This window comes from Leptodactylus fuscus, chromosome 9 (assembly GCF_031893055.1).
Source record: "Leptodactylus fuscus isolate aLepFus1 chromosome 9, aLepFus1.hap2, whole genome shotgun sequence".
Lineage (NCBI taxonomy): Eukaryota > Metazoa > Chordata > Amphibia > Anura > Leptodactylidae > Leptodactylus > Leptodactylus fuscus.
The window spans coordinates 91,012,809-91,030,690 of record NC_134273.1 but is presented as its reverse complement, the minus strand read 5'-3'; the positions used below and the strand labels follow the sequence as shown (position 1 = coordinate 91,030,690).

At 48.8% G+C, this 17,882-nt stretch overlaps 1 protein-coding gene across 3 annotated transcripts in view; it reads left to right on the top strand.

The window, feature by feature from the left end:
- Positions 1–521: 521 nt before the first annotated feature.
- Positions 522–17,882, top strand: part of GNAI2 (G protein subunit alpha i2) — a 32,939-nt gene continuing 15,578 nt past the window's right edge. The window contains exon 1 of one of the 3 annotated variants that reach the window (XM_075286411.1): positions 522–812. In XM_075286411.1, coding sequence (XP_075142512.1) covers positions 695–812 — 118 coding nt within the window. In that variant the 5' untranslated portion in view covers positions 522–694. Of the gene's footprint in view, positions 813–1,395; positions 1,422–1,571; positions 1,589–17,882 lie in introns of those variants that run through there. The other 2 variants (XM_075286412.1, XM_075286414.1) reach the window with 2 other exon arrangements.

Genomic DNA, 17,882 nt, shown 5'->3' with positions numbered 1-17,882 from the left:
CCGACCCTGCACTACTGAAGAGGAGGCGGCACGGGACCGACCCTGCACTACTGAAGAGGGGGCCGCACGGGACCGACCCTGCACTACTGAAGAGGAGGCCGCACGGGACCGACCCTGCACTACTGAAGAGGAGGCGGCACGGGACCGACCCTGCGCTACTGAAGAGGAGGCCGCACTATGTAGGGTTAGGAGGAGAGAAGGGGTCAGCGGGGTCAGTCTGCAGCTGGGGGCTCATTCCCTGTCACCCGGTACTAGCTGCTGTCCCCAATATCCGAGCAGGCCGCCTTGTCCGGGGTCCCCACACTCCCATTGTCCCCGATCTCCTGTGTGACCTCTGCACTGACTTCCCTCATGTACATAGATGTATAAGGTTCTATTCAGACACTGCGGCCCCTGTACACACGGCTGCGGCTCTCTCCTCACATAACGGCTCGTGTCCTGGGCGGGGCCAGCGGTGTGGGCGGGGCCTGTAGCGGGGGCGGGGCCTGCAGTCGGGGCTGTCGCTCTCTCGGGCAGGGCGGCCCTCACTTGTGTCTGGCTGTGCTGTCGGGCGGCCGGGCTCCTCTCACTCGGTGTCGCAGGGGAGATCGCTGCTGTCGCGGGGGTGGAGGTGCACGGGAGTCGCGGCGGGGCCCGAGGCTCTCGGTCTAGCGCGCTATCAGGACGTCTGGCGTTATCGCGACATATCGCCGCCATGGGTTGCACGGTGAGCGCCGAGGACAAAGCGGCGGCCGAGAGATCCAAGATCATCGACAAGAACCTGCGGGAGGACGGAGAGAAGGCGGCGCGGGAGGTGAAGCTGCTGCTGCTGGGTAACTATATACCCCTATACCTATGTATATACCCCCCTCTGTATGTGTCTATACCCCCCATATGTATATATATATACCCCCCCATATGTGTCTATACCCCCCCATATGTGTCTATACCCCCTATACCTATGTATATACCCCCTGTATGTATGGGCGGCGCGGGAGGTGAAGCTGCTGCTGCTGGGTAACTATATACCCCTATACCTACGTATATATCTATACCCCCCTCTGTATGTGTCTATACCCCCCCCATATGTATATATATATACCCCCCCATATGTATATATATACCCCCCATATGTGTCTATACCCCCCCATATGTGTCTATACCCCCTATACCTATGTATATACCCCCTGTATGTATGGGCGGCGCGGGAGGTGAAGCTGCTGCTGCTGGGTAACTATATACCCCTATACCTACGTATATATCTATACCCCCCTCTGTATGTGTCTATACCCCCCCATATGTATATATATATACCCCCCCATATGTATATATATACCCCCCATATGTGTCTATACCCCCCCATATGTGTCTATACCCCCTATACCTATGTATATACCCCCTGTATGTATGGGCGGCGCGGGAGGTGAAGCTGCTGCTGCTGGGTAACTATATACCCCTATACCTACGTATATATATATACCCCCCTCTGTATGTGTCTATACCCCTATACCTATGTATATACCCCCCCATATTTGTCTATGCCCCCTAAACCTATGTATATACCCCCTGTATGTATGGGTGGCCCAGGAGGTGAAGCTGCTGCTGCTGGGTAACTATATACCCCTATACCTATGTATATACCCCTCTATATGTGTTTATACCCCCTATACATATGTTTATACCCCCAGGTAGGTCAAACTGCTGCTCATAACTGTATATCCCATATATGTATATATATAGTAACTATATACCACCAGATATACATAAATATACAAAAAGTAGCACCTCATACGTATACATCATCTATATATGTATAGCTGCCATTTTGTCGCTCCCCTTACGTGTATATATATTATATATACCCCCCCATGTGTTACTGCTTCTTATATACACTCAGGTAAGCTGCCTTGTGTGTATCTATATCTCATGTATACACTTCAGTACTCGGGTATAGTGCTGTATGTTTATATATATCCTACTGTATATTGTATACCCCTCTGTCACTATACAGCCCACATATATATATACCCCTATATCTATCTATACTACCTGGCCGTGTACAGTCTCCTTGTATAACCCTCTCTCTCCCTTATACTGCAATCTATATATACCTCCACTTCTCACTGCACAGATTCCCGTATACATTACCTTTACCGCAGGTGTATATTCCCTACACGTCACTACTGCCCTACTATATACCCCATATATCTTTTACACTTTGCTATATACCCCTGTGTTTATTTCACTATTTCTCACTGTAAGGTACACCTCTATATAATCCTTGCATTGCCCAGCTATATACCTCTATATTGGTATACGCCACTTCTATATTACACCCCCCAGCTATGTATCTTCTGTATAACAAACAACTTGGTGATTTCTGTATACTGAGCTCACTGTATATACTGTCCAGCACATATACACCACAGGTTTAGGGGGGCGGGTCTATGTATACTGAGTTCACTGTATATACTGTCCAGTACATATACACTACAGGTTTAGGGGGGCGGGGTCTATGTATACTGAGCTCACTGTATATACTGTCCAGTACATATACACCACAGGTTTAGTGTGTGTGTGTGTGTGGGGGGGTCTATGTATACTGAGCTCACTGTATATACTGTCCAGTACATATACACCACAGGTTTAGTGTGGGGGGGGTCTATGTATACTGAGCTCACTGTATATACTCTGTCCAGCACATATACACCACAGGTTGAGGGGGGGGGGGTCTGTGTATACTGAGCTCACTGTATATACTGTCCAGCACATATACACTACAGGTTGAGGGGAGTCTATGTATACTGAGCTCACTGTATATACTGTCCAGTACATATACACCACAGGTTTATGGGGGGTCTATGTATACTGAGCTCACTGTATATACTGTCCAGTACATATACACTACAGGTTGAGGGGGGGTCTATGTATACTGAGCTCACTGTATATACTCTGTCCAGCACATATATACTACAGGTTGAGGGGGGTCTGTGTATACTGAGCTCACTGTATATACTGTCCAGTACATATACACCACAGGTTGAGGGGGGGGGGGGGGTCTGTGTATACTGAGCTCACTGTATATACTGTCCAGCACATATACACTACAGGTTGAGGGGGGGGGGGGTCTGTGTATACTGAGCTCACTGTATATACTGTCCAGCACATATACACTACAGGTTGAGGGGGGGGGGGGGTCTGTGTATACTGAGCTCACTGTATATACTGTCCAGCACATATACACTACAGGTTGAGGGGGTCTATGTATACTGAGCTCACTGTATATACTGTCCAGCACATATACACTACAGGTTGAGGGGGTCTATGTATACTGAGCTCACTGTATATACTGTCCAGCACATATACACCACAGGTTGAGGGGGGGGGGGTCTGTGTATACTGAGCTCACTGTATACACTGTCCAGCACATATACACTACAGGTTGAGGGGGGTCTGTGTATACTGAGCTCACTGTATATACTGTCCAGCACATATACACTACAGGTTGAGGGGGGGGGGGGGTCTGTGTATACTGAGCTCACTGTATATACTGTCCAGCACATATACACTACAGGTTGAGGGGGGGGGGGGGGTCTGTGTATACTGAGCTCACTGTATATACTGTCCAGCACATATACACTACGGGTTTATGGGGGTCTATGTATACTGAGCTCACTGTATATACTGTCCAGCACATATACACCACAGGTTGAGGGGGGGGTCTGTGTATACTGAGCTCACTGTATATACTGTCCAGTACATATACACCACAGGTTGAGGGGGGTCTTTGTATACTGAGCTCACTGTATATACTGTCCAGTACATATACACCACAGGTTGAGGGGGGTCTTTGTATACTGAGCTCACTGTATATACTGTCCAGTACATATACACCACAGGTTGAGGGGGGGTCTATGTATACTGAGCTCACTGTATATACTCTGTCCAGCACATATACACTACAGGTTTATGGGGGGTCTATGTATACTGAGCTCACTGTATATACTGTCCAGTACATATACACTACAGGTTTAGGGGGGCGGGGTCTATGTATACTGAGCTCACTGTATATACTGTCCAGTACATATACACCACAGGTTGAGGGGGGTCTATGTATACTGAGCTCATTGTATATACTGTCCAGTACATATACACTACAGGTTTAGGGGGGCGGGGTCTATGTATACTGAGCTCACTGTATATACTGTCCAGTACATATACACCACAGGTTGAGGGGGGTCTATGTATACTGAGCTCACTGTATATACTGTCCAGCACATATATACTACAGGTTTATGGGGGTCTATGTATACTGAGCTCACTGTATATACTGTCCAGCACATATATACTACAGGTTGGGGGGGGGTCTATGTATACTGAGCTCACTGTATATACTGTCCAGCACATATACACTACAGGTTGAGGGGGGTCTATGTATACTGAGCTCACTGTATATACTGTCCAGTACATATACACTACGGGTTTATGGGGGTCTATGTATACTGAGCTCACTGTATATACTGTCCAGCACATATACACTACAGGTTGAGGGGGGTCTATGTATACTGAGCTCACTGTATATACTGTCCAGTACATATACACTACAGGTTTATGGGGGTCTATGTATACTGAGCTCACTGTATATACTGTCCAGTACATATACACTACAGGTTTATGGGGGTCTATGTATACTGAGCTCACTGTGTATACTGTCCAGCACATATATACTACAGGTTGGGGGGGGTCTATGTATACTGAGCTCACTGTATATACTGTCCAGTACATATATACTACAGGTTTATGGGGGTCTATGTATACTGAGCTCACTGTATATACTGTCCAGTACATATACACTACAGGTTGAGGGGGTCTATGTATACTGAGCTCACTGTATATACTGTCCAGCACATATACACCACAGGTTGAGGGGGGTCTATGTATACTGAGCTCACTGTATATACTCTGTCCAGTACATATACACTACAGGTTGAGGGGGGGTCTATGTATACTGAGCTCACTGTATATACTGTCCAGCACATATACACCACAGGTTGAGGGGGGTCTATGTATACTGAGCTCACTGTATATACTCTGTCCAGTACATATACACTACAGGTTGAGGGGGGTCTATGTATACTGAGCTCACTGTATATACTGTCCAGTACATATACACTACAGGTTGAGGGGGGTCTATGTATACTGAGCTCACTGTATATACTCTGTCCAGTACATATACACTACAGGTTGAGGGGGGTCTGTGTATACTGAGCTCACTGTATATACTGTCCAGTACATATACTTTACAGGTTTATGGGGGTCTATGTATACTGAGCTCACTGTATACTCTGTCCAGTACATATACACTACAGATTTATGGGGGTCTATGTATACTGAGCTCACTGTATACTCTGTCCAGTACATATACACTACAGGTTTATGGGGGTCTATGTATACTGAGCTCACTGTATACTCTGTCCAGTACATATACACTACAGGTTTATGGGGGTCTATGTATACTGAGCTCACTGTATATACTGTCCAGTACATATACACTACAGGTTTATGGGGGTCTATGTATACTGAGCTCACTGTATACTCTGTCCAGTACATATACACTACAGATTTATGGGGGTCTATGTATACTGAGCTCACTGTATACTCTGTCCAGTACATATACACTACAGGTTGAGGGGGGTCTATGTATACTGAGCTCACTGTATACTCTGTCCAGTACATATACACTACAGATTTATGGGGGTCTATGTATACTGAGCTCACTGTATATACTGTCCAGCACATATACACTACAGGTTGAGGGGGGGTCTATGTATACTGAGCTCACTGTATATACTGTCCAGTACATATACACTACAGGTTTATGGGGGGGGTCTATGTATACTGAGCTCACTGTATATACTCTGTCCAGTACATATACACCACAGGTTGAGGGGGGTCTGTGTATCCATTATGAACCCAGTATACTCTTATATCGGTGTAGTCATGTCTGCCATCCTCCTAGAGTGTCGCCGCTGATCTTCTCTGTCTAGTTGATGGTCAGTGGGTATCCAGCTTTCCCAGGCTCCTGGTTGGTAGAGGGTGTCCGTCCTCCATTGGCTGCTGTGTCGCCATCTCTTGTGCGTTCACCACTTCCTGTGACTTAGTGTAGCCGCCCCTGGTGTGAGAAGACGGCAGGAAGACCTGGGCGGGCGCGGAGCCACATCCTGCCGCCTGGAGCTGCCGCTTCTCATGTCATTTTCTGTGTCAGCCATGATGTGACGCTGCGGCAGATTACAGGTGCCGGGATTTATAACGCTGCCGCCGCTGCTCCGGCTGCTCCTCAGTTACTTCCTCTCGGCAGAAACATCCTAAACGTCAACATGTTTTACACACTTCTGCTTTTTGGTGCCCCTGTGTGTGGGGGAGGGGCAGTCCCCATCATTGACCTTTGGCCTTTCCAGGTACCCTGCTTTCTATATGACCCCCCCATACACCCGCTCCCGCTTTGCTAGATTTTTCCCACACATTTTATTTTTAATTAGCATGAGAAGGTAAAGGAAAAAAACGTTCCGATTTGTAGATCCCGGCCATACGGAAAACGGAGGATCAGGGGGCGGTACCCAACACGTTACGGCGCTGAGAACCAGGAGACGGCGGCTTGTCAGGATGTCGATGGCAGTCAGTACTCTGACACCCTAATCCACGTGCAGACGATGTCCGACACCTGCAGCACCTGAACCACAACTCTCAGCAGACATTTGCCCCCTGGGCCTTGTCGTTGCAGGTTGGGCTGTTCTATGAAGGGTTAATAAGTGGGGCCCCTGGCGGTGACGGCCGTATAAGGGAAGAGAATGGCACTTCCTGTTTATGCTGCGTTGTGTGGCGTCCGGGGATAATATTTACATTAACAATACCGCTGTTTATCCGCAGCGCTGCCGCCGCCACCGCCAGTCTCTGCTGCCGCACTCAACAATGTGACACGGGCTGGAGATAAACAGCGCACCCCACTTAACCCTTTCCCGTTATCAGCGGGGCTTTTCTTCTTCAGCCTCGGCTGCGTTCGTCTCGGGGTAACTAGCCACCAGCGTTGCGGCCTCTGAGACCGACTCGTTGTTGTTTCAGCAGCTGCAGCAGAGTTTGTTGTCCGGCCATAGCTGATGCTATAATGGGCTCGCTGTGATGTCGGCCCCTCTGGATAGAATCCCCTCGTATCATCCACTGCTTCAATATTTCTGCTGGCTGGCAGTGAATGGGAACAATCCAGAGGCGGACACCCGTCCTGGCCTAGTCCTGCTCATAGCTGACGGGTTGTTACAGTTGTATCCAGTGTAGACGTTTGTGGCCTAAACACTGTTACAATGTATCAGTGGAGATGAAGTGAGGACTGTTGTGGTGCTCACACAGGATACATTGTAACGAGCTCCTCAGCTGTGTGAACAGGTTTCTGTGTCCGCCCCTGGGATGTTTCTCCGCCATCTTGGGAGGGGGATTCTCTTCATTCACATTCTTGCTAATAGTTTGCGGACTCTATTTTTATTTGGCGTTTTCTTCCCACGCTGCCGGTCGCCCCACCCTCCGCTCAGGGAAAGGGCCACACCATTAACCCTTTTTCCCCCCACTGGGATGACCAGAGCTCACTGATGGTCCATCCCTTGTGAGCACGCTCTGTGATGTGGCCCTCGCGGCGCGCCTCTGATCGCTCAGTCTCCTGTCAGTGTAAACATGATGATGCGGTGCGCTTCATGGTGTCTCTTCTGTTTTTGGTCACCCTCTTCTGATGCACCCCTGGGGTTCTAGTTTGGGGTGACGGCTGCGGGGACTCATCCTCCTGAGCTGGGCTCCGGCTCCCTTGGTAACGCAACTCCCGAGTGCTCTGTTTACTCATCTCTTAGTAGCGGGTTCGGCTTCTTCACCTTGTGCTTAGCAACAATATTCAGCCTGAGGGCAAAGTCCTGGCGGGTCCTGCAGCTGCAGCATGTGTGTGCAGTGGCCGGGGATTACTGATGGGTAGCCCACTCCTGTGATGTGCAGCCGCAGACCCTCCCTCCTCCGCGCTATTGTTGCTCATTCTTTGTTGGGGCCGTTCCCTGTTCCCGGCACTTTATGGGATTCACATGAAAGTCTCCACGTAATCTCTTCATCTCGGCTTGTCCATCATCATCTGTGGGAAAACTGCGTGGTCCATGGCCATTAATATTGTAGCCCTGCGTCGTCTCTACTGGACCCTGTATGGGGGGTGGGAGTCAAAATCCTGGTCCTATTCCATAAGACCCCAATACTGAGAGCTCAGCCTTGAACACTATAACAACCCCCCACCGGCCTTATTGTTACAATGTATCACTGCAGATATAATGTATCAGCCTGGAGGACGTGATTGTATTACCTGATACAAGGTAACAGACCTCAGCTGTGACATGTAATGGGTCAGGATGTGTGTGGCCGTTTGTTGTACATATTCACTGACAGCAAGCAGAAACCTTCAATGTGGAAAGAAGTGAAACTGTAGAACTGTCCATTATACAGCGATGACTCTTCATAGACTCCTCCGTTCTGTGCGGTCTCTGGCGGTGAGAGGGTTAATGTGCGCAGTTGATATTCGCAGTGCGGTGTGGTTGAGAGGTCAGCAGCCGGCTCTGTAATTATACAGGAATAAATCCAGCAGACGTGTACCATGGAGGAGCCTTCTGTTCACAGTCCGTGCCAGCATCCTCCCCTCACACATGGAAAGCGCAGGCCCAGCGCTGCCAGCCTCCCCCACACAGGGCACCAACCAGCCTGGTGTGTGCAGCTGCCCCCTATCACTGCGTGGGGCAAGACTGCTCAGCTGGTTGTGCCCAATGGAGACTCCATTATGAGGAAATTGTCAGTAACTGTACAGTCTGGAGCTGGTGACAGTAGTAGTTGTCATAGGGACAGAGGTTACTCTTCCTGTCACGGAAACAGCTATTGTATTCCCCTGTCCTACAGTCGGCCTCTCCTCTCCTAATATGGCTGATAACAGATAGTAATAGATTGTATTCCCCTGTCCTACAGTCGGCCTCTCCTCTCCTGACATGGCTGATAACAGATAGTAATAGATTGTATTCTCCTGTCCTACAGTCGGCCTCTCCTGACATGGCTGATAACAGATAGTAATAGATTGTATTCTCCTGTCCTACAGTCGGCCTCTCCTCTCCTGACATGGCTGATAACAGATAGTAATAGATTGTATTCCCCTGTCCTATAGTCGGCCTCTCCTCTCCTGACATGGCTGATAACAGATAGTAATAGATTGTATTCCCCTGTCCTACAGTCGGCCTCTCCTCTCCTGACATGGCTGATAACAGATAGTAATAGATTGTATTCTCCTGTCCTACAGTCGGCCTCTCCTCTCCTGACATGGCTGATAACAGATAGTAATAGATTGTATTCCCCTGTCCTACAGTCGGCCTCTCCTCTCCTGACATGGCTGATAACAGATAGTAATAGATTGTATTCCCCTGTCCTACAGTCGGCCTCTCCTCTCCTGACATGGCTGATAACAGATAGTAATAGATTGTATTCCCCTGTCCTACAGTCGGCCTCTCCTCTCCTGACATGGCTGATAACAGATAGTAATAGATTGTATTCCCCTGTCCTACAGTCGGCCTCTCCTGACATGGCTGATAACAGATAGTAATAGATTGTATTCCCCTGTCCTACAGTCGGCCTCTCCTGACATGGCTGATAACAGATAGTAATAGATTGTATTCCCCTGTCCTACAGTCGGCCTCCCCTCTCCTGACATGGCTGATAACAGATAGTAATAGATTGTATTCCCCTGTCCTACAGTCGGCCTCTTCTCTCCTGACATGGCTGATAACAGATAGTAATAGATTGTATTCCCCTGTCCTACAGTCGGCCTCCCCTGACATAGCTGATAACAGATAGTAATAGATTGTATTCCCCTGTCCTACAGTCGGCCTCTCCTGACATAGCTGATAACAGATAGTAATAGATTGTATTCCCCTGTCCTACAGTCGGCCTCTCCTGACATGGCTGATAACAGATAGTAATAGATTGTATTCCCCTGTCCTACAGTCGGCCTCTCCTGACATGGCTGATAACAGATAGTAATAGATTGTATTCTCCTGTCCTACAGTCGGCCCCTCCTGACATGGCTGATAACAGATAGTAATAGATTGTATTCCCCTGTCCTACAGTCGGCCTCTCCTGACATGGCTGATAACAGATAGTAATAGATTGTATTCCCCTGTCCTACAGTCGGCCTCTCCTGACATGGCTGATAACAGATAGTAATAGATTGTATTCTCCTGTCCTACAGTCGGCCCCTCCTGACATGGCTGATAACAGATAGTAATAGATTGTATTCCCCTGTCCTACAGTCGGCCTCTCCTGACATGGCTGATAACAGATAGTAATAGATTGTATTCCCCTGTCCTACAGTCGGCCTCTCCTGACATGGCTGATAACAGATAGTAATAGATTGTATTCTCCTGTCCTACAATCGGCCCCTCCTGACATGGCTGATAACAGATAGTAATAGATTGTATTCCCCTGTCCTACAGTCGGCCTCTCCTCTCCTGACATGGCTGATAACAGATAGTAATAGATTGTATTCTCCTGTCCTACAGTCGGCCCCTCCTGACATGGCTGATAACAGATAGTAATAGATTGTATTCCTCTGTCCTACAGTCGGCCCCTCCTGACATGGCTGATAACAGATAGTAATAGATTGTATTCTCCTGTCCTACAGTCGGCCTCTCCTCTCCTGACATGGCTGATAACAGATAGTAATAGATTGTATTCTCCTGTCCTACAGTCGGCCTCTCCTCTCCTGACATGGCTGATAACAGATAGTAATAGATTGTATTCTCCTGTCCTACAGTCGGCCTATCCTGATGTGGCTGATAACAGATAGTAATAGATTGTATTCCCCTGTCCTACAGTCGGCCTCTCCCCTCCTGACATGGCTGATAACAGATAGTAATAGATTGTATTCTCCTGTCCTACAGTCGGCCTCTCCTCTCCTGACATGGCTGATAACAGATAGTAATAGATTGTATTCCCCTCTCCTACAGTCGGCCTCTCCTCTCCTGACATGGCTGATAACAGATAGTAATAGATTGTATTCCCCTCTCCTACAGTCGGCCTCTCCTCTCCTGACATGGCTGATAACAGATAGTAATAGATTGTATTCTCCTGTCCTACAGTCGGCCTCTCCTCTCCTGACATGGCTGATAACAGATAGTAATAGATTGTATTCTCCTGTCCTACAGTCGGCCTCTCCTCTCCTGACATGGCTGATACCAGATAGTAATAGATTGTATTCCACTGTCCTACAGTCGGCACCTCCTGACATGGCTGATAACAGATAGTAATAGATTGTATTCTCCTGTCCTACAGTCGGCCTCTCCTCTCCTGACATGGCTGATAACAGATAGTAATAGATTGTATTCCCCTCCCCTACAGTCGGCCTATCCTGACGTGGCTGATAACAGATAGTAATAGATTGTATTCTCCTGTCCTACAGTCGGCCTCTCCTCTCCTGACATGGCTGATAACAGATAGTAATAGATTGTATTCCCCTCTCCTACAGTCGGCCTATCCTGACGTGGCTGATAACAGAGAGCAGTAGACTGTATGTGTCTCCTGTGCTCTTCCATCTCCCATATAAATTATACATTCTATAATGATCACTTATGAGTCATCGCCCCAAATACACAGTTTGCAGATTCTGTTGCAGTGATGTCACCGGCTCTTGCTGTGGCTCTGATTCTCCGCCTCCATGATGTGACTTTGCAGGACCAGGTTTGGACAGGTGACCACTCACTATAGTGATGTTTCCATCCAGTGACAGTCAGTAGAGATATAGTCTGTGTACTGATGGAGCTTATCTTGGAGGAGTCTTGGCTGCGGCCTGTGTACTGATGGAGCTCCTCTTGTAGGAGTCTTGGCTGTGGCCTGTGTACTGATGGAGCTTCTCTTGGAGGAGTCTTGGCTGCGGCATGTGTACTGATGGAGCTTCTCTTGGAGGAGTCTTGGCTGCGGCATGTGTACTGATTGAGCTTCTCTTGGAGGAGTCTTGGCTGCGGCATGTGTACTGATTGAGCTTCTCTTGGAGGAGTCTTGGCTGCGGCCTGTGTACTGATTGAGCTTCTCTTGGAGGAGTCTTGGCTGCGGCATGTGTACTGATGGAGCTTCTCTTGGAGGAGTCTTGGCTGCGGAATGTGTACTGATGGAGCTTCTCTTGGAGGAGTCTTGGCTGCGGCATGTGTACTGATGGAGCTTCTCTTGGAGGAGTCTTGGCTGCGGCATGTGTACTGATGGAGCTTCTCTTGGAGGAGTCTTGGCTGCGGCATGTGTACTGATTGAGCTTCTCTTGGAGGAGTCTTGGCTGTGGCCTGTGTACTGATGGAGCTTCTCTTGGAGGAGTCTTGGCTGCGGCCTGTGTACTGATGGAGCTTCTCTTGGAGGAGTCTTGGCTGTGGCCTGTGTACTGATGGAGCTTATCTTGTAGGAGTCTTGGCTGTGGCCTGTGTACTGATGGAGCTCCTCTTGGAGGAGTCTTGGCTGTGGCCTGTGTACTGATGGAGCTTATCTTGGAGGAGTCTTGGCTGTGGCATGTGTACTGATGGAGCTTATCTTGGAGGAGTCTTGGCTGTGGCCTGTGTACTGATGGAGCTTCTCTTGGAGGAGTCTTGGCTGCGGCCTGTGTACTGATGGAGCTTCTCTTGGAGGAGTCTTGGCTGTGTACTGATGGAGCTTCTCTTGGAGGAGTCTTGGCTGTGTACTGATGGAGCTTCTCTTGGAGGAGTATTGGCTGCGGCCTGTGTACTGATGGAGCTTATCTTGGAGGAGTCTTGGCTGTGTACTGATGGAGCTTCTCTTGGAGGAGTCTTGGCTGTGTACTGATGGAGCTTCTCTTGGAGGAGTCTTGGCTGCGGCCTGTGTACTGATGGAGCTTATCTTGGAGGAGTCTTGGCTGTGGCATGTGTACTGATGGAGCTTCTCTTGGAGGAGTCTTGGCTGTGGCATGTGTACTGATGGAGCTTATCTTGGAGGAGTCTTGGCTGTGGCATGTGTACTGATGGAGCTTCTCTTGGAGGAGTCTTGGCTGCGGCATGTGTACTGATTGAGCTTCTCTTGGAGGAGTCTTGGCTGCGGCCTGTGTACTGATTGAGCTTCTCTTGGAGGAGTCTTGGCTGTGGCATGTGTACTGATGGAGCTTCTCTTGGAGGAGTCTTGGCTGCGGAATGTGTACTGATGGAGCTTCTCTTGGAGGAGTCTTGGCTGCGGCATGTGTACTGATGGAGCTTCTCTTGGAGGAGTCTTGGCTGCGGCATGTGTACTGATGGAGCTTCTCTTGGAGGAGTCTTGGCTGCGGCATGTGTACTGATTGAGCTTCTCTTGGAGGAGTCTTGGCTGTGGCCTGTGTACTGATGGAGCTTCTCTTGGAGGAGTCTTGGCTGCGGCCTGTGTACTGATGGAGCTTCTCTTGGAGGAGTCTTGGCTGTGGCCTGTGTACTGATGGAGCTTATCTTGTAGGAGTCTTGGCTGTGGCCTGTGTACTGATGGAGCTCCTCTTGGAGGAGTCTTGGCTGTGGCCTGTGTACTGATGGAGCTTATCTTGGAGGAGTCTTGGCTGTGGCATGTGTACTGATGGAGCTTATCTTGGAGGAGTCTTGGCTGTGGCCTGTGTACTGATGGAGCTTCTCTTGGAGGAGTCTTGGCTGCGGCCTGTGTACTGATGGAGCTTCTCTTGGAGGAGTCTTGGCTGTGTACTGATGGAGCTTCTCTTGGAGGAGTCTTGGCTGTGTACTGATGGAGCTTCTCTTGGAGGAGTATTGGCTGCGGCCTGTGTACTGATGGAGCTTATCTTGGAGGAGTCTTGGCTGTGTACTGATGGAGCTTCTCTTGGAGGAGTCTTGGCTGTGTACTGATGGAGCTTCTCTTGGAGGAGTCTTGGCTGCGGCCTGTGTACTGATGGAGCTTATCTTGGAGGAGTCTTGGCTGTGGCATGTGTACTGATGGAGCTTCTCTTGGAGGAGTCTTGGCTGTGGCCTGTGTACTGATGGAGCTTATCTTGGAGGAGTCTTGGCTGCGGCCTGTGTACTGATGGAGCTTCTCTTGGAGGAGTCTTGGCTGCGGCCTGTGTACTGATGGAGCTTCTCTTGGAGGAGTCTTGGCTGTGTACTGATGGAGCTTCTCTTGGAGGAGTCTTGGCTGCGGCATGTGTACTGATGGAGCTTCTCTTGGAGGAGTCTTGGCTGTGTACTGATGGAGCTTCTCTTGTAGGAGTCTTGGCTGTGTACTGATGGAGCTCCTCCTGGGGTTATGTAGCATTTAATGTGCCATGACTTATGAGGTTGTGACATCTGAGGGGGAGGGGGATCACGTTGCTTGTGTCTCCGACCCCTGGCCATGCTCTCTGTGCATCATGTGAGTGTGAGGAGGGGGCTGCAGCCAACATTCTGCTTACAACAGAGGTGATGCTACAAACTTGCCATTTCTGTGGATGTCCTCTTACTGCTCCTCCTGGCAGTGCCATGCTCTGAGATGCACTTGTAGTCGTCTGTGGGCACAGCTGCCATGTATGACCAGTGATTGGTGGAGATGGCACAGAATGGCTGGCGGCTGAAATCTGTGTCATTCTGATTGTAGAGCGGTGGAATAGACACAGAGGTGAATTGTCACAGTCTGAGGGATGTCATTGTATGGACGCCCTGACCATGGGTGAGCACACCTGTAGTGGGGGGTCTGCAGCTCATTGCACATGGTGGGAGGGGGTAGTATCTGTTGCGTTGCCTGTCCTTCCTGCTTTCACACATGATCTGTTATCTATGGAGGAAGTCACACGCTCCTGCGGTTTGGGATGTAACTGTTCTGCTGCTGTCAGCTGTTAGTCAGTAGCAGAAGGGTTAAGGGCGACCATTGGGCCCTGTATTTATTGGGTTGTCACTGCTGATGGCCCTGATATGGGGGAGGGGTAACGGTAAGGACCCCCACCCCAAACACGTTTGCCTGTCCTACATTCTATGACTTCCTGTTATCAGCCATTTGACAGGAGTGTTTGTCCTAGGGCTGAGTGCCAGGAGGTGTAGTAATGCCTCTCCTCTGGTTGCGATGGTTACAGTCCCAGGTGACGGCGGTCTGTTTTCGTGGTACCTGTTTTGCTGTAGTTTTGACAGTTTGATCTTTGGCTGATAACAGGGGACAGTAGAGCACCAGCTGCAGCACACGAGCGTCTCCTTCAGGTGCCCATGAGTGTGGGGTCTCGCTGTTGGGGTAGGAGGCTGCGCGGCGCTCCCCTTCCTGCACCCGCGTTACACTTCCCTTTATGAGACTCACAGTAGAAAGGCAGGAAATGGAGCCGCAGCGGGGGAGGGGTCACCGGGCATTGACTGCAGGACAATGGGAACGGGGCCCAAGACCAGGGGGCAGCTACAGGGCTCTGAAAGGCAGAGGCTCCATCTGTTTTATGGGAAAGTTGGGTGACAAGTGATATAACCTCCACTTCAGCTCATGACACCCAGCTTTCCTGGAGCTCTGCATTCCTGAGACTTTGGGTGGATATTCCCAGTACAGGAAAGCTGGGTGCTGACGGACATCTGTGCGGGAGCGGATACAGCAGCTGTTACCACCCAGGAGTGGAGATGTAGTGTCACTGGAGCATTGTGGGTTACAGCTGGCTCTGCTACATAATGCCCAGTAGTCTCCTGACTGTTGCGTGCCGGCGTACGTGCACATGGCAGGCAATGTAAACAGCGACTTCCTGACATACCGTAACTCAGTGTCAGTTCTGTGCCAGTGTGCCAGGAGCCTGGTCATGTATTGTTTGTTGGTGCCCTCATCTGACACTGGCGGCCATAGGAAGGGTGTCCTGCAAATAATCTACAGTGACCCTCCCCCCCAGCTGCTCCAGTACTGACAGGTCTGTCCTCGGTCTCTATATAGAGTGTACCGCTTACTACATGGCAGGGGGTCATATATGATAGCAATACATACATTACTTATCCTGTATTATACTCCAGAGCTGCGCTCACTATTCTGCTGGTGCAGTCACTGTGTACATACATTACTTATCCTGTATTATACTCCAGAGCTGCGCTCACTATTCTGCTGGTACAGTCACTGTGTACATACATTACATTACTTATCCTGTATTATACTCCAGAGCTGCGCTCACTATTCTGCTGGTACAGTCACTGTGTACATACATTACATTACTTATCCTGTATTATACTCCGGAGCTGCGCTCACTATTCTGCTGGTACAGTCACTGTGTACATACATTACATTACTTATCCTGTATTATACCCCAGAGCTGCGCTCACTATTCCGCTGGTGCAGTCACTGTGTACATACATTACATTACTTATCCTGTATTATACTCCAGAGCTGCGCTCACTATTCTGCTGGTACAGTCACTGTGTACATACATTACATTACTTATCCTGTATTATACTCCAGAGCTGCGCTCACTATTCTGCTGGTGCAGTCACTGTGTACATACATTACTTATCCTGTATTATACTCCAGAGCTGTGCTCACTATTCTGCTGGTGCAGTCACTGTGTACATACATTACTTATCCTGTATTATACTCCAGAGCTGCGCTCACTATTCTGCTGGTACAGTCACTGTGTACATACATTACATTACTTCTCCTGTATTATACTCCAGAGCTGCGCTCACTATTCTGCTGGTACAGTCACTGTGTACATACATTACATTACTTATCCTGTATTATACTCCAGAGCTGCGCTCACTATACTGCTGGTGCAGTCACTGTGTACATACATTACATTACTTATCCTGTATTATACCCCAGAGCTGCGCTCACTATTCTGCTGGTACAGTCACTGTGTACATACATTACATTACTTATCCTGTATTATACTCCAGAGCTGCGCTCACTATTCTGCTGGTACAGTCACTGTGTACATACATTACATTACTTATCCTGTATTATACTCCAGAGCTGTGCTCACTATTCTGCTGGTACAGTCACTGTGTATATACATTACATTACTTATCCTGTATTATACTCCAGAGCTGCGCTCACTATACTGCTGGTACAGTCACTGTGTACATACATTACTTATCCTGTATTATACTCCAGAGCTGCGCTCACTATTCTGCTGGTACAGTCACTGTGTACATACATTACATTACTTCTCCTGTATTATACTCCAGAGCTGCGCTCACTATTCTGCTGGTGCAGTCACTGTGTACATACATTACATTACTTATCCTGTATTATACTCCAGAGCTGCGCTCACTATTCTGCTGGTACAGTCACTGTGTACATACATTACATTACATTACTTATCCTGTATTATACTCCAGAGCTGCGCTCACTATTCTGCTGGTACAGTCACTGTGTACATACATTACATTACTTATCCTGCATTATACTGCAGAGCTGCGCTCACTATTCTGCTGGTACAGTCACTGTGTACATACATTACATTACTTATCCTGTATTATACTCCAGAGCTGCGCTCACTATTCTGCTGGTGCAGTCACTGTGTACATACATTACATTACTTATCCTGTATTATACTCCAGAGCTGCGCTCACTATTCTGTCTTATAGATCTGGCCTCTCCCAGCATACTTTGGATGTAGACCATATATTCCTGTATATTGGAGCTCAGATGAGCTGTTCTGTCTTCTGGCCTGCTTTCTCTAGTAATAGCAGATTAGTGAGTTCAGCTCTGGGTGTATGGCTGCTCCCTGTGGTCTTGGTTGTGTTGCTGTGTCGTAGATGTTTTTGTGCTGCCTGCTTGTCTCTGCGGTGCTGCGGGATATGTATATATATATATTCTTGGGGTCTGTGTAATAAGTTGCTGGTGCAGTACACACAGGCGCGGTGCGATGTAAACAGCAGCAGTGCACCCCCTGATAAATCACCCGGGGGTTT